General features: G+C 30.5%; 2 protein-coding genes across 7 annotated transcripts in view; one reads left to right on the top strand and one right to left on the bottom strand.

The window, feature by feature from the left end:
* The window catches only part of LOC122573170 (protein kinase C and casein kinase substrate in neurons protein 1), a 58960-nt gene extending 45891 nt beyond the window's left edge, over positions 1-13069 (top strand). For 3 of the 6 annotated variants that reach the window (XM_043739212.1, XM_043739213.1, XM_043739211.1), the window contains 9 exons: positions 2299-2690; positions 3163-3351; positions 4415-4435; positions 6874-7100; positions 7364-7484; positions 8014-8124; positions 10284-10450; positions 10861-11021; positions 11189-13069. In XM_043739212.1, coding sequence (XP_043595147.1) covers positions 2328-2690; positions 3163-3351; positions 4415-4435; positions 6874-7100; positions 7364-7484; positions 8014-8124; positions 10284-10450; positions 10861-11021; positions 11189-11301 — 1473 coding nt within the window. In that variant the 5' untranslated portion in view covers positions 2299-2327 and the 3' untranslated portion in view covers positions 11302-13069. Of the gene's footprint in view, positions 1-2298; positions 2691-3162; positions 3352-4414; positions 4436-5137; positions 5150-6873; positions 7101-7363; positions 7485-8013; positions 8125-10283; positions 10451-10860; positions 11022-11188 lie in introns of all 6 variants that reach the window. The other 3 variants (XM_043739214.1, XM_043739216.1, XM_043739215.1) reach the window with 3 other exon arrangements.
* Positions 13070-13905: 836 nt separating this feature from the next.
* On the bottom strand, positions 13906-18322 carry LOC122573169. Its single transcript, XM_043739210.1, has 4 exons — positions 17738-18322; positions 17509-17655; positions 16950-17015; positions 13906-16879 (listed from the first exon to the last, which is right to left on the bottom strand). The coding sequence occupies exons 1-4, from the start codon at positions 17873-17875 to the stop codon at positions 14120-14122; spliced, it is 3111 nt and encodes a 1036-aa protein (XP_043595145.1). The 5' UTR covers positions 17876-18322; the 3' UTR covers positions 13906-14119.
* Positions 18323-18418: the final 96 nt, after the last annotated feature.

Below are 18418 nucleotides of genomic sequence, written 5' to 3'. Positions count from 1 at the left end.
CTGTTATGTATGTATAGTGCTCGCGTAACATAGTAATGTAGTAATTCTGCTCGACTCCGGTATTGATGCAATGTGTCCCCATTAACAACCGCTTTGTTTCAATGAAAGTGCTGAGCTTGTAATCCAAACATCTTGATTGCGTCGCGTTCACAAAACGTCACACTCTCAATTTTATAATTCCACGAAATTGATATTCGAGACGTAATTCTTATGAGAATACTCTAAGATAATTTATTATCGCCTGGAGAAGATCAAATTTTTTATTCCAATAAACACTCTCACGCGTGACAATTATTACACAGAAAAGATTACATGAATTAAAATACACCAATATGTATTTATATATTCTAAATTAGTATTTAAATGTAACTAAATGTAAGATAAAGTCTTCTAGAATTTAATGGTCGAATAAGAGAAAGAAAAAACTAATATCAAGGTAACAGGAACGCGTTAATTATTTTTTTGTACCATTGAAAGTTTCGAATTAAACACGCTCCTTGAATCGTGTTTTTATAGAAAAGTATTTCTGATTAATGACAAGTGTGCTAAAGAGTTTATTGCTTTGTGCGTCAAAAACTGTTTTCTACGTATTAGCAGTTAAGTGGACTAAGAAAAAGACAATTAAGGAGACGTCAATGATTACGTTATTACATTCGCCGTAGAACAGCTGATATGTTAATAAATTATTTTTATAAAACGATTTATGAAATGGTTGATCTCGGTCAAGACAGAGTATCGCATAGATGAATTGAATTATTTCATTCTATCAATCAATAGATTTTTAATTCGTTAGTAAAGTCAACGTTTGGCAAACCAAATATTTCTATGAAAGGAAGTTATGTCAGCTTTATTTACGAAATACCATTATTCATTTAATTATTAAATGAAATTACTCAATTCGATTCAATTACAAGAGAACATAAATTCGTATCTATGATTTTCATGGATTAAAGAAACAATGATACACGGCTGCAATAAAATGTACTTACAATGTACAACTGTTGCACGACAGTTCGATTATGGAAACCATAAAGTTTTGTCAGCACAACCACAATTGTGTACGGTGCGAAATCAAATTTACATGTGTGCCAGATTTAGGAGATGCAACGAGTCCAACAAGCTATTCCAACTAATTGTCACTGTTATCCTACTGTTGACCTAATCAGACTCCATCTCCCTCCATATACGTATACAAGTAGACACAATTCAAATGAAATACAATGGAAGAGCTCACAAGAAAAAATAACAATGTTTGTCGCTTTCTAGGAAATCTTCTAGTATGTTTAATTTCTGTTCAGTACATTTCAATTTCTTGTGACGAAATATCCACCATACTACACTATTTCTATAAATGTATCAATAATTATTACATCATAAAGGAATTATGTTTGAATCACGAAATTATAGAACCTTGATAAAGATTGTGTTTGTAGGATTATTTCATTTTTATTTGACTATGTAAGCCGGAACATAAATCATGTTTCATCATATCAATTCCATGAAAAAGTCAAAAGTTTGACAAGGATCGTGCTTATTATGAACCTCTCGATCGTAACCAACTTTATACACATTACTAAGTTACCTTTGCATTCTTAACGAATATTGCAGTTTAACGATCTCCAGTTACTATGCAACATCGTGCGTTGTATCGTGAAAGTTAATCGAACGATGGCTCCAATATGATTCAAAGAGAAGAGAATTTCGAAACAGACTGCTATTTGTCGTATATGTAATCTTCACTCTGCTATAGTCCCGTAATCGAAAGAAATAGCATAGTATCGTGGACAAAGATTTGTAACGATCGTTCTTAATTGGATATCAAATCAGAACAGTCGATGTGCATATAATCTAATTAGCTATTTGGCTTATGTTATTTACGGTGGTAATCCACGGATAGAAATTTACAATCGTTCGTGTATTAGTTGTCAATGCTACAGGAGAATGATGATGATATAGAGACAGTATATAAAAATGATCGGTCAGAATAGAGCATTGTAATTAAAATCGCTTGAATATTATAAATATTAAAACGAGTATTTATACCTTGTTTGAAATATTTTGCATAATTTTATATATTCCGTATATTTTTGCATGTTAAAATTTTTCATAAATACATAAACATCCGTAGTCTAATAATTACACAATTCTTATTTCACGCGATAAACTGAATCGTATAATAAATATTATAAATAACAAATCAGAATACATGTCACGAATTATCAATATATATTTCATTATGATTTCTGTCCATATAAATGAACATCCATAATAATATTTTCGTTTAATTTTTAATTACAGGTGAAAGGAATTTCTCGACTTAGGCTAAGATGTCACATCACAGCGACGACAACATGCTGATAGCAACCTCGGACTCTTTCTGGGAGCCAGGTAACTATAAACGAACGACCAAGAGAATCGAGGACGGCCATAAGCTCTGCGATAGTTTAATAGCTCTAGTCCAAGAAAGAGCAGAGATTGAGAAAAGTTACGCGAAAGCGTTGAAAAATTGGTCGAAAAATTGGAACGACAAGATCGAAAAAGGACCGGAATATGGAACCACCGAGGCTGCTTGGAAAGGAGTTCTCGTTGAATCGGAGAGGCTGTGCGATCTCCACCTCAGGGTCAAAGAGAATCTCTGTAACGACATCATTCACCAAGTGAAAACGTGGCAGAAAGAGACCTATCACAAAGTACGTGCTCTTTTCTTATGAATAATCTCTGACATATCGAGATGAAAGTCTATGTTTCCTTTTCTGTTCCCTTTCTTTTCTTTTTTCGGAATTTCAAAGTATTATATTAGGTTTGCTTTTTCTTTGTGTTAAATGTTTGATTAATTTTTTTTTTTATTTAATACTTTGCATTCACAATTTGTCCAATTTGGACATTTGGCAGAATTTTTTTAGCTGTTTGATTATCATGTGGGTGGCTACCCCCAGCGGGGTACCATCATCGTGTTTGTTAAGTTATATCCTTTGTGATCGTTTTTGATTAGTGGATCGGTATTTTAGAGAAATGTTGAATAAATCAAAATTTTACCTTAAACTTTCACATTTCCTTCTCCGTTTTATCTTTATTTTTCTAGCTTTACAAATAATTCTTTTCCCACGTAGGTTTTCATAATAATTAATAAATTGCACACTTGGATGTGGTTCGAAATTGCAGTCAATGATGACGTTGAAAGAGCGAAAGGAGATGGAGGACGCGTTCAAAAAGGCGCAGAAACCATGGGCGAAGCTTTTGCAGAAGGTTGAAAAAGCAAAGTCCGAGTACCACAACAGCTGCAAAACCGAACGGACCGCGGCGAACATGGAAAGGAACGCATCGGCGGACAGTTCGCTTTCCCCTGACCAGGTAAAACGATAGTCGTCCTCTCTATGTCGATTACAGTAATGAACAGTTACATCATTCTCGCTCGTACGTTATCGACGACTAGCGCAATCGTTACGTTACATATTTGAATCACAGCGATTGTCATCGTATTCGCTTTCAAAAGATACTTTTCGACCACTCATTGTAATGTATTGAAGAGAACAGAGTACTTTGAACGCCTCGTTCAAGTTAGAACGATTAAAATTATCGCACTTGAACAAATGGTTGAGAGAATTGTTTACTAGTCAGAATGATGCCCGATGGAAACTTGTAATTAAGTGAATAATTATAATCAACACACAGTGTCGTCATCTTTAAATTTGTGACAATTATGTGAATATCCGTAGAAGTAAGTCATTGCATAAGTTATTGGAAAATTCTCCAGTCTTGTATGACTTGGAATTAAGTAAGAAGAAAGTTTTTTTTATTATCTACATATTAAATTAAAAGTTTACATTAAATAATCTATTAGACGATCTGCATTTTAAAAACGAGGAAAAGTTTTCTTAATTAAAATTCTTTTACGCTGTGTTTCGCCTTCCTGAACATCCTGGATAGTTGTTAGATAACAAAACGAGATGAGATCGAAGTTGAATTAATGGAAATTTCACAGTATTTAAATCGAACGATTCTAAAAATTAAAACGTAATTATCTTACATCTAATCTAATATTTAAAATATGTATAATTTCTATTAACGCTTCCACTAATGTTGGGGATATATATTTATATATATATATATAAGCGATATCTTTTGGCATAAAACGATTCTCCGACCACTTTAAGTAGCATATTATATTTTTGAAAAAATAAAATAAAAGTTACATCCTCTATACAGAACGTATTACGTACAATTCTACGAAAATCAAATTTTTCTGTCTTCGAAGCGACGATACTCTTGACAAAACATAACGCATACGTACGTACTGATACACAATGTGTACTTACATGCGCGTAATACTAACATTTAGTATATATCTCGATTACGCAATCGCGGCTGAATATAAAAGTAGATACTGTTGTTCTTTAGCAAGTATTATTTTCAGATGGCCCGAGGCTCTGAAAACGTATGTGAAACAAAAAGAAACATCTCGTGTTTTAATTTTTATCGAAAATCTGCATGTCGTGTTGTCCTGTGTCCTTGACAATTATCGATATTTGTTCTCTCTGTCTTTTCGCTTCAAAATTTTTCATGAATGTCCGAATGATCCTTTTCTCCCTGCACGTTTCAGTCGTGGATCGTAGACTTTGTTAAATTTTTCAGCTGCATTATTAGATATTGATTGTGAAATTTAATGTTCAACAATTTTTACGTACAATACAGTTACACGAAATATTTACAATACAATTTTTTTGAATATTAAATATTAAGTAAAATAAATATTTAATATTTTATGAACAAGAGTAGATCGTAGAATTTTGTTAGTGCACAAAATTATTTTCCTTTATTTTGGGTTGCATCACTTTCTGTTATTTTTGAGAAGATTTCGAAACCTGTTTTGAAATGATATTTTTATAGAAATAAAATAACTGGAAAAAAAATCGTTACTCTACGTCTCGAGTGTTATGAATTTGATAAATCGCCAAACGAGAGGCGATCTTCTGAAAAAACGACGTTTTTAGATGACAGTTTGTGGATGTGATGCATGGGGCCACAGAATACGAAAATCCTTTAGGAAATCTAAAATAGGAGACGTTCAGCTTGTATGTATAATAATAATGCATGCAGCATGTATGTTTAATTAACATTCTCTCATTTTTCATTACAGAAAGCTCTGCTGGTAAGCAAAATCTGTTTCACGCTTTCTTTCCAGTATTAATAATTTTATCATGTAAACATCGAGCTTTTAAATGCTTATTGTTCTAAGATTCAAAATTCAATTTTTTAAATAATTCAAGATGAAAGTTAAAAAAATAAAATCCTATATTATCTAGAATATTCTAAATTTGGATAACTGAATTTTTAGATTTTTATACAACTTGGCAAATTTGAAATCTATATTCAACAAATAATTTATTGATTATCATTTAAGGAGTAAAGTTTATACCAAAATTCTAGATGATATTCTCATATGTTTGTATTTCAATTAGTAAAAGATGCAAAGAATAGACAGAAACTAACGAAAGAATTAAAACACCATTAAAAAAAGTTTTAAACAGAAACTTTCCAATTTATCTTTTAGCGAAATCAAATATTATACATACAGAACAGAATTATAAATCCATGAATTCTTTCATATATAACTCTGCAATTTACTTCGATAATTACTCGATGATTGCTCATTATCTCTGTTTAGAAGTGAATTATAGTGGCCTAATACGTTTCAATATAGAATTTGCTCTCTCTCTATCCCCTTTATGCATAAATTTTTAAATCTTATGAACCACTATGCTCTAATTGCTTGGCCAGTTACCTACTTTCTTCAATTGTAGATTTGTAATTTCCAAGAAACTGTAAGTCAGTCTATTAAATTATTCCATTCTCAAAATCAAATTATTAATTATATATATATATATATAATGTGGAACTTTAAAGTTTTTACATATTATATATTAAATGTTCATTTTTTAAATTTCTTTTTATTTATTATACGCTTCTTCTTCTTACCCTTAAGTCTATACATGTAAATGTTACACAACAAGAAATTATACTTGCACCACTTACACTTACATATCGTATTGTAATGAACTGTAAAGAATGTTTCTGAGGAGTGCCATAAGGTAAGAAAAATAAAAATATCGCTAATCATTATTATGCACGAGTCCAGATAGCATTCTGACTGACAATAATGTAAACTTTTCAAACTTCGTAGTAGTTGCGTTACTAGAAAAAAAGAACAAGCTCAAGGATATTCTGTACAGTTCCTTACAGTATTTACAACTACCATTTTACATTCTTTCACGCCAGATATATCTATTTTCTTTCTTTTTTTCAAATTTCGAAATTTTCTTATAAATATTTCACTTGTATATTTTATTTCTCTTCATTCATAACCACATTCAGAAGAAACTACTCAATACAGTATTTCTACACAAACTTTACAAAATACAAAATATACGATACAATAAATAACCAAAAACTTCTCGATCTGTTTTATCACAACACTTATAATACTTACTGTGTTACAACTTTATTGCACTAGTAAATCCTGTAGGTATTTGTTACGTAACTGCTAAACCTACATAGAAATCACGCTTACCTTTTCAAAGGTGTTTTTTTGCCATCTCGATAGTGCGCTAGATAAGCTTGAGGGTAAAGAATTGGAATTATTATCATAAATAACAGAATATTGTTCAGAACACGTTTCGACACTTATAACAATAATAATGCAATATTAATTAATCGCTTCGATATAAAATTAAGAACATTTTCTCTTACGTTATTTTTCTTTAGATTACCAACGTGTTGGGTTTGTACCAAGATCTTTACCTTCAATGTAGACGGTGAAATTGTTAAATTTAAACTTGAGTATTTATCGTGTGTCTTCTTCTATTTAATTAACAGGTGAAGAAAATGCAAGACAGGGTGCAGAAAACGAAGGAAGAGGTACAAAAAGCGAAAGAAAAATATGAAGCTGCGTTGCAAGAAATTAATCAGTATAACCCAAAATACATGGAGGATATGACACAAGTGTTCGAAAAGTGTCAAGAAATGGAGGCGCAGCGGCTTCAATTCTTCAAGGATGTTCTCTTCGGCATTCACAAATGTCTCAATATATCTCAGGATCCAATGTAAATTACTTTCTGTTACTTTCGTTTGTACCCTTCGATGAAAATTATTATTTTCGGAAGTGTGTTGTATAATGACTCGCGAAAGTATTTGAAGCATTTGAATTGAATAATTTATTTCAAGTGTCTACATTATGAATACCGTTAAAAGCCTAAAATTAAGATCATGTGTTTCATAGATTTCCAAAATTTACTAAATTATAAAGTAAATTTATTTCCTTAGAAAGAAATTTAAAACGAAAGATTTGATTTCATTTGGTTTACAGACTTCCACAAATATACGAAGAATTCTATCATACAGTTAACAACGCGGACCATGAAAAAGATCTGAAATGGTGGTCGAACAATCACGGTGTAAATATGGCGATGAATTGGCCACAGTTCGAGGTAAGTCGACAAAATACAAATATACGCATTACAATAATTCTTTCTCATCGCATGAAAACTCTTGCTCATGGTTGAAGATCTGATGTTAGAAAATATAGCCGTAGCGTGTATTGAATATCGTTCTTGTTCTTTCCTTTTTATAACTGCATTAATATCGTCCATTAGTTATATTCTGTATGTCTGGATATTCTGTAGTATTTCATTCGAATTAATATAAATATCGCCAATCTGTTTCTATACTCTACCGATGGAAAAACAAACCTGTCGTTATTTCGTGTGTCTGTTATAACTTCTAAAGAAAGCAATTATTATGAGCTTCTTATTTTTATTCATTAAATACCGCTCATAGGCATCTTTTTATTGGAAAAATATTGAGGCACTCTGTGTAGCATTGTATCGAATTTCTCTCAAAGCTTCCAATCAAAGAAAGAAAGAAATATAAAAATGAAATATATCCCCTGAGATTGAAATATTTTCTGGAATGCATGCATGTGATTGTTCTTTTTTTTTGGGCGTTGCTATTACGCAGGACTACACAGAGGAGTTCCGTGACATCACCAAGGGCTCAAAATCGAAGGAGGCTCTTCCGGCTGGCTCCATCACGCTCATCAATCAACGCCCGGTCGGCGAGGATGTGCATGTAAAGTTTTGTTACGTTTTACACTTATCCATTCGCTTATTCTTCGTTCACATGCTACTCAATGAACGAAGATTCACACAAATACATATACGTATACGCACATAGAAAAAAGAAAATGAACTTTTTTTACTGATCAAGAACCACGAAATAGTGTCGTAACAGGCAAACACGACGAGGTCACCGAGGATGGGTTTCCTTTTTCAGCTTCTGGCTCGCCTAACTTAACTGAATTAACCGTAACCCGCTATGCGCTTGTTTTTGCACGTGATCGCAGATCTATATCGCGAATACACGCCGAGCATGTTTCCACTGTTCGATTCTGGAGCGAATTTGCAATAAGATTAATATGTTAACCGAGAAAGATATCATTTGAATTTACTTGAAGTTACACGTTTCTTCCTTGTCTCCTCTGTAGAAAGAATTTTATTAAAATATGTCGACGCTTTCTGAGAAGTGTAATGAAAATATCCAGATGATTGTAAAGATCTAGCGGTGTAATGTCAGCAAGGTCGTTTCAAATCTCTTTATCTATTTATAATGCATGCCGATGACGCGAATCGAACGTGCATCCATTATGCAGGCGATCGTAAATGAGTAAGACCAGCAAACTGATACCGCGTATCAAAATACAAAAAAATTTCCAATACTGTAAATGTTTATTCATCTGCAAGAAATTTAAAGGTGTAGAAATACACAAAATATGTAAAATATTCGAACTATAGTATAAACAAATATATAAAAATACACAAGATTCATATATGTAGGATTTTTTTTTAATGTTTGGGCTTGTAATTTGGATCCCCAAAATTTCGTAATAGAATGGAGAAAACTTTAGAAAAACATACAATTGTGAAATTGGACTTACATGAAATTAAACATTCATATTTAAATTTACATAACTGCATAATGATCTCTTGTGATACTGCATAATTTCTGCTAATTGATTTTAGTTATTTTGATTCGTCCATTGAAGAATACCTGTATTAAACACATTTATGAATGACAGACCTGTATAGTAAATTCGCTCTATATTTACTCGCACGTTTAACAAACACTATCGTTAGTATACGTATTTATTTATTATTATTATATAGAGAAACGAAGCGTTAAAATAAACATGCTTGCAACCAGAAATCATGCGCACAGTTAATTCGCACGAAAAAATTGTCACAACCGTAGGTGTGAATTACGTTCATCCATTGTAACAACGAATACGTATATTGCCACATTCGTTACCGCATGATGTATGACAACGATCTTTGTAGGTAATAGGTACCTGTGCGACGCAATTTAACTTCATTCCATTCCAACACGTTCGTTTTCGTTTCATTTTAAATTATAACATTTCTTTTTTTTTTTTTATTACGATACAACTTTTTATAACATGATAATAAATTTTTATCATATGTGAAGCTTATACTCTTAAGCTTAAAAATAACAAATTAAAAATACTGCAAACAGGTATTACAATTGTATATATGTGCTTATCATATTAAATAATTAATAAATACACATAGCCTGATGAAAGTATTCAAACACCGTTTATGAATATATTATGTGTATTGTACGAGACATCGTGAAATTTTATTGGCTCTCATGACTATATTGATAAAGTTTAAAATGAATCTCAAAGTATATGTAAAAATTACAAGACATTTCGTACAATTATATGCATGTACAATGCATAAATATATATTTCGCAGAGATCACGAAAGTATTATAGTAAACAAAGTAGTATGCTGATAAACGTGTCACAAATAATCGAACCCACCATAATGTGTCAGTAAAATGTGTCAAAAGAACAGGCACAAATTCTATATGCATTTTTAAATTCATTTAAAAATTAATATGATCGTGGTAATCGTCTCCTATTACTGTATTAATAAAAGTTCAAAATGGTTTACATAACAAACACAATCCGAACATAAAAATTTTCTATGGTAAATGTTCAAATACTTTCGTGAGTCGGTACAGAGATGAAAAATTTCTAGATATACTATAATTGGTTGCACGCATGATTCAAGATAACATTATAAATATTTAATATACATATTTAAATTATAAAATTGTATATATATATACACAAATGTAACTTTACATTTTATAGAGTGATGTATATACAATGATGTAATAAATATAATGATCTTTCATTAACATAGGAGTACCCACCAGTTAATAACAAATCAAAATCGAAGCCCAGTTCCCGGGTAATATCAACAGATGGAGGCCATGGGGATAGCAAAACCGACACGATGAATTCCAGCAAACACTCTTCAGAGAAAAACAATCATGATGGTAATGCTGTAAACAGGACCTCCACGATGACGTGAGCATTCAAAATAATTTCATAATAATAATTAATAATAATAATATAGTTAATTCTATTTCTCTGTTTTAAATACAAAAAACCTCGCCTTCTATTCGTTAAATTGAAGATCTCCAAAACTATGTGTGTACTTCTAAACTTTTACTATTCTCTAATAATAATAATAATAATTCACTATTAGAAAAATCTTATTAAATCCTAGAAAATACATTTTTATACTGTTTTATATTTCACAAATAGCCACTATTAAAAATTTTTTATTAAGCGATGGAATTTTAATTATACAGATTTAATTACAGGATTTTTTAATTTATATTGTTTTATATATTAGTACACCTGTATAAGTATATAGACATAAACAAAGCTAGCGTATCAATATGAATAAAAATTGGTAATTTTTCTCTCCACAGTAATGGTACAAATGTTAAGCAAGAATCAAATCCATTTGAGGAAGAAGAATGGGATGAAGACAGTGGCGAACCATTGGTAGATAATGGAGAACCAGGTGTTCTTGTACGCGCGTTATATGATTACGAAGGAGCCGAAGCTGATGAACTTAGTTTTAAGCAAGGTATTATATAAACTATATATACAACATATACGTATTATTAAATCACAGTACATATTTAAGCATTTTATAACGCAGAGCCGACCTAGCTCTTAACTGGTCCAGTTAAATGGACCACCCTATATGTATGTATACACAATACGATTCAAATAATTTTTAAATTTTCATAGGCGATGTATTCGATAAATTAGAAGACGAAGACGAGCAAGGATGGTGTAAAGGACGAAAAGACGGTAGAGTGGGTCTCTATCCGGCAAACTACGTAGAACTTGTGTCTCCGTAAAGCTACCACATAACGCCAAATTACATGAACATTGTTTGTTACTTAACACGTAACGCATACGAAAGCAAAGGAAAAAAAACGAAATTTTTATTTTCTTGTTTATTTCTTTACGAAATAGCAAGTTCGTTGAAAAAATAATAAGAAAATTTGTAAATGTCGTTAAATAATAATTACATGAGACTCTATATTAGGGATCGTTCATTTTGTGTGATATATAATGAGCGTTGAAAAAGACCAGAAAGATTATAAAATCTTACGGCTCGATATTACGATTGAAATTCAAAGAAAACTGTTATAAGCGTGAAAAGAGAAAAAATGCATACATCTACTTCATTCTATTTCTCAGATCGATGTAGGGTCGATACGATAGAACTTAAAAAACGAAACTTTTACTCCTGATGGGTAATTGGTTTCCATAGATAGTTAGGGTTCTCTATATCCATCTATATAAATTAGCGCTAAACGATAAGATGGATACACATACACCACGAGTATATTATAAGTTTAGATTTTTGAGATACTGTACAATTTCAAAACATTTTTCGACTCATTATTAGCATTGTTGCTATGAAATATTTTGGCTAGCGCGACGAAAAGTATATTTAATTTATTGTTATTCAAATGATACTATTAAAACCTATTCTTTCCGAATGGTATCGTTGTATATAATAGCTTTAAGAACATGAACGGTATGTAAAGTTACAATTGTTTAGCGAAGTTGAGATTTTATGATGAGAAAGTGAAAAAAAAAACACTTGAATACGTACATAAGACGTACCAGGCAAATAAAATTTGGGACCCAGAATTGTCCAATCTTTTTCTTTATTCTGTTTTTCTTTTTGTTTTTTTTTGTTAATAACTACAATATTCTAACGTTGAGAAAAAAAATGAAGGGAGAACGAGAATTATTTATATATAAAAAATAAAATATTATAATTAAAAATTATAATATTATGAGAATATTCACGTTATAAAAGAATATAATGAGAAGTTTTCGTCATTGGTTAATGTGCTTTTTTGTACATAATTTCTTATATTGAAGCAATGTTGATCATTTATGAGAATAAAGTCATAATATCTTTTTTAATTGAACGAAAAATTTTATATAAAACGAAATATATAATACTGAAGGTATTTCATATAATCATTATCCATTTTCTGATAGATGTAACACAATTGAAAAAATATGGAAGTGAAAGCGCAAAATTTTGATTCTTCGATATGTGCTTTCGTAACAAATTACTTGCTATTAAGTTAATCGATGTACCTTCACGAATATATGCTTTCAGGAAATATTTGTAGTATAGAAACACGTGTTTAAGTTAATATTGAGAACAATGCTGCGGAGTGATTATGAAATTGAACGAAGTGTAGATTTATATGGTTTGAGATAAAAAGCATTTATAATTTTCTATATGACGAGACGAAGTCATTTGTTATTTAAATATTCTTTTATTTTATAATGCGCGCAGGAGAATCAACTTACAAGTCAAGTTTTCATGGTATATAGTGATAAATGCTAGTTATTCGTCACGAGTAAATAACGTGTTACTATACACAATATTTATGTAAATATAGTAGAGTATAATAACATTTACAATTCAGCCAGCGACTGATTTTTGTAATTGTTTACATCATTAGTCCTCCAAATTATTTTCTGTAAAGAGTGTTCGCGATTCCATGATGTTGTTAAATAGATTATAGTTTGTGTATAAAATTTATTATGTATAACTTAATAAATAGCATATATACGAAATATTACATAATACATGATGCAGCAACTATTTTCACTTACAAATATCACAACGATGCGTCGATACGTTTTCATAAACGCCAATTAAGTTTACAAACAATTGTGGTATGATAAATTCGTATGTTAACTGCGAAACTAAATTTAATAATCATAGTTTTGGCCAAAACTATTAAATATGTATATCAGTTGAGTGAAAATTGTTTCAAGAAAGAAATTATTGTATAACATTATGTTGTGTAAAAACATATATTTGAATAGTCATTAAATTTCATACATATTAAATTTCACTGAACGAAACAGATTACAATTTTTACACAAGTGTTCATTTAATCGCTCCTGTTTCTGATCTATGATAAGTATTATGGGTTAGCTTTGATATTATAATTCGTTATATGTTGAAAAACAAACAATATGCGACATATATAACATACGTGTAATATTATATTATATATATTATTTATATATATATATATTATATGTAATATATATTATATATATTATATATTATATATTATATATATAATATATATATACGATATTATATATATATATATATATGTGTGTGTATCAACACTTACATATGAAGTGTTGTCTATTCATTGTGTAGTATATGTACATATAGGTCAAGGAATCTTTTATAGCTTGTGAATAATATTGTACACTAAAGTAATTATCATAATCAAAATCCCTACGTTTAATTTATAAATTATCATATTGTTTACATTTAGTTTCGATGATTCTAAATTATACAAACATCTGTAGATGCATTAATGTAGAAAAAATTAAACATTACTTTCAGATGAAGTGGAATAGAATTCAATAGATATCAAAATGGAAGCAACATAATCATGAACTTGGAAACCTATCCTTAAATTCCAATATATTTGTATATTATTGTACATGTTTATGTATACTATATCAGTGAACAAAATTTTGTTGATTACACTATAAATTACAAATTCAAGAGTCATTGCATAAAACATTATATGTAGTAAGTAATTAATGTAGAAACATCGGAATTCTCAGTCTATGTGAAGAGTAATTAAAGTAATTGAAGTAATTAAATTAATGAGTTGCAACATGTTTCTGTAAGTCTTCAAGACTGAAAAATGGTTTATCACATAATTGACAAACATGTGTAGTTTCATTATGTATATCTAAATGTTCTGATAAATCCTCTTCTGTTTCAAAAAGTTCATCACAAATCATACACTGAAATTCATAAGTTTTTATTCCTTGTTTCTCCCATTCTGCTATTGCAGCTTCTTCTTCATGAGCTTGCATATGCATTTCTAGTAACATCTCTGAATTAAACACTTCTGTACACTGCAGACATTGATAGACTTCATCCTTTGACTTATCATTTTCACTGCCAATACTAATAAGATTGGGATTATCATCCTCTTCATCAAACAAATGTTTTTCAACGTGTGCTTCCAATGCATCCTCAGATTCTAATGAATCCCCACAGATTGCACATTGATACTGCTCTTTGCCAGGACTTTGATCACCCTCGCTCATATCATCACAATGCTTTTGTAAATGATCTTTTAATATTTCCTCATCTGTAAAAATTTTGTCACATACGAAACAAGTATAAGTTTCCTTTAGTTTCTCTGCTCCTGACACAGCATCTCCTCTTCCTTTGGTTACTCCTATTTTCTCAATACTTATTCCTGTCCTAGAATTCTCTAACTTCATAATTAGATTATTCTCTGCTTTCAAAAGTTTATCTGACTTTGAGTATACTGTGTCTTTAGAATTCTGTGATGTGTTTGTATTTGTTAACTTCTGAGATTCTCCTTTTGTTATGTTCTCTATATTAAATTCAGACTGATCGTGACTTTCCAAATGGCGTACCAACAGTTTCTCAGTTCGAAACGTAGAATTGCACACATAACATTTGTGAATGTATTGCTTTGTAGATTTACATACATGAGCTTTTACGAATCTAGCTTCTACTATTTCATGACATCTTTTACATCGCATCATTTTGTGTTTATTATGTCGCAATATAGTGGTTTCTGTTTTATGCATACGAACATGTGTAATAGCATCACTACGACTAATAAATGATTGCTCACATACACCACATATATGTTTTTCACTATGCGATGAAGTAATTTTAAAAATATTTTCTTGAATTTCTCTTTGATGTTCATTTTTAGTAGTATTAGAATCCGCAACTTTCGATACATCGACCTGTTTTACGACACTATTTTGTTCTTTATTTTCTTGTGACTTTTGTACATTATTATCAGTCCTAAATGTTTCAGAAGTTTCGTCTGATAAATATGAGTCAGAATCCAGAGCGGAAGTATTATAATCATTATATCTTATTGGTGGTACACTTTGTCTTTTATGAGAAACCATACTAAATGGCCCACCAAGATTGCTCTTAACTGTACGCTTAATTAAAACATGCATATTATTAATATTGTAGAGTTTATTTTCTTTTGTAATGTCCAAACGTTTTAATATGACTTTTGGTTGGTACTTTTTAGAATTCATTGCCTCCTTTACAAACGCTGGAGAGACTGTCCCAAATTGTTGAGAATATGAATTAAGATAAGTGCCACAACTTCTTATCATAGACGATTCGAAATTTTTCTTTATAGTTTTTTCTATTATAGTTTTCAACTGTTGATCTAAAGTTTGATACGAAGTTTTATAGTCATTTCCTATTTTATCTCTTCTTATACTATCATTACTCATTCCAAATAGTCTGTATTTCATTTCTTTCTCTACAAAGCCTGCTAACTCAACTTGTATGCGTTTTAATGCTTCTATCTCTGTTCCCTCTACTTCTATATTCAAACATCTTTCGACACATTTTTTATTATTAGCATCTATTGGAATTGGATTTATCCTACGAAGTTGCACAGCATCGATAATATCGGTATTTTTCTCTTGAGAATTTTGTTCAATATTACCATCTTTAGATTCCTTTGACAAAGTATTTAAATTTGCTTTATTTAAATAATGGGGTCCAGCGAGCATTAATGTAGATGTAACAATATACGTAACATCTTCAATTTCTAATTCTGATTTTACTGAATATGGCGTAAATGTATCTTCGGTTATTTCCGTTTCATCTTTCTTCTGTGATTTCTTTTGAACAACTTTTTCTGACTGTGAATTAGGAAGAATTTCTTTCTCTTTTAAGTCTTCGAAGAATGTATCTTTCTTTGCTTCATCTTGTTTAATACTTCCTTTGGCAGATATATTTTTTCCTCCAGTTAAAGAACCATCAGAATTTATATCTTTAAGAGATCTTGTCTTATGTGTATCCGTATCACTATCTAAACTCACAAAATCATTTCTATCATGTTCATATTTATCTGCCAAAGTGTTTTGCAAGTTCTCTAGCACTTTGACCAATCTTCTTTGCTTTCCAAGTTCTTTATCCATATTTGTCTTTGCTCTTGCTTTCTGTACTGGTGATAGCTGTGTATCATCTGAAGCCATAGAATCTGTATCTGAAACAGTTTCTCCTGTTGCTGCAAGGAGTGCCTTTTTTCTTGCAACCCATCTTTTGGTCGATGCCTTCCTTCGTTCAGTTATATTACGCCTCCCAATTAATGGCTTGATCTTCATTGGAACTAAGGTTGGTTTTAATTGAACATTATCTTTATTTTCTCTCTCTTCGTCATTTTTACATTTATCATCATTGGAAGCATCATGAGCTTTTTGCGAGGAGTCTTTCGAAGATGTAACGTCATCTTCAGATATATACATATCCTTTAGCATTGTTTGATTTGTTATGTTTTGTGTATTTGTAAACTGTAAAGGTATTAATGGTGGCACATCTAATTTTGGTTTTTTCTGAAATAAATTTTCTTATGAAATTGTATGTGATTAATTAAATGAAATGTGTTATTACAATTAGTATTACCTTATCAAAAGTATCAGAGAGACTGTCTTCTCCACTTTGATGCAAGTTATTGCATGATTTTATGGTCTTTAAAGTAAAGTTATAACAAAATAATAAAGCTATGAGACATTATTTTAATAGACATATGTAAGAGAATATTATTCTATATAGGATGTCATAATTTAAATGTAAAACTTTGTCAGCATATTTTATAAATCTTTATACATAAAACTTTCTTCGTATTTAAATTCATGGAATATACTGACAAAATTGAACCACTAAATCTTGAAACATTCTATATATAAATGGTAGACTAAATATTATAATGGCTTAAATCAAAATTTTGAGAATTTGCATTTTGGCACGTATTTCATGCCTGTAGTTTTGTAATTAATTAAGTCACAGTTTTATTTTTACCATAATGCAAATAAATATAATCAGTTTCTTATAACAATACATGCAGAACACTATCTTATGAACATTAATAGTGAAATTAACCCTATGCTTTACACCATTATATTCTTAAATATGTCTAAATATATATAATTAAAAGTTTAAGGTTTACGCTAAATAATCTTACATCATTATCAGAAGATTCTATGAGTTCCAACTGACTTAACAACATTTGATTTGATCGTATAAACTGTTCCTTAAACTCATTCCACATTTCCAATTTGTAGAGGCATATATGACAAATAATATCCGGCATTCCATGTTCTTCTTTAATCTAAAAAGAAAAGAAGATCCATTATAAGACACAAACAAGTATAGAATTAATTACAAAAATTAAAAAGATGGTGTAAACATACACTGATAGAAGTACATTTACTCAGATCATTTAGTTTTGATTGTAGAACTTCATCGAATAAATTTTTCATACATCCATGGTCAATGAGGCAAATACGACATCTTTCTTTTATAGTTGATAATTTACGTTTTCTCGACATTTTGCTCGACTTATCCAAAATACAAAATATGATTGTGCGTATCTGTATTGATACGGAACACTCTGAACATGTTACGAGTGAACTACGGCGGTTGTAATATCGATAGATCGAAATATTATCGAAATAAAACTATTCATGATATGTTCATGAGTCACGAATCATTGCGAAAAATCCCGCGAAAATTCGTGTCCAGTTATTTTAGTGTACGTAGTTTAAATATATTTAATTAATGTATATAAACATATTAAAAGCAGGATCGCGCTACACGACGAAGCAGATACGAACTCTAACAAATCGATTGGAGCACCTTACTTGTGAAACATTTTTTGATCGCTAAGTATCTTTCCCCTAACACGGAAGTTGCCAAACTTGTTAAATATTTACAGTATGTATGTATAAATGTATACTTATAGAGCTTATACGATCGTGGTCGCAACTACCTTTTCATGCACCCTTGGTGTTCTATCTTCTGGTAAGGGTGGGTCGTTACTTGAATTGATGCGAGGTGTACGATTTTCGGGATTTTTTGAAGACTTTTCTGTT

The sequence above is a fragment of the Bombus pyrosoma genome, linkage group LG11 (assembly GCF_014825855.1).
Source record: "Bombus pyrosoma isolate SC7728 linkage group LG11, ASM1482585v1, whole genome shotgun sequence".
Classification (NCBI taxonomy): Eukaryota; Metazoa; Arthropoda; class Insecta; order Hymenoptera; family Apidae; genus Bombus; species Bombus pyrosoma.
Note: the sequence above shows the minus strand (reverse complement) of the source record. Positions and strands in the feature narration are given on the sequence as shown.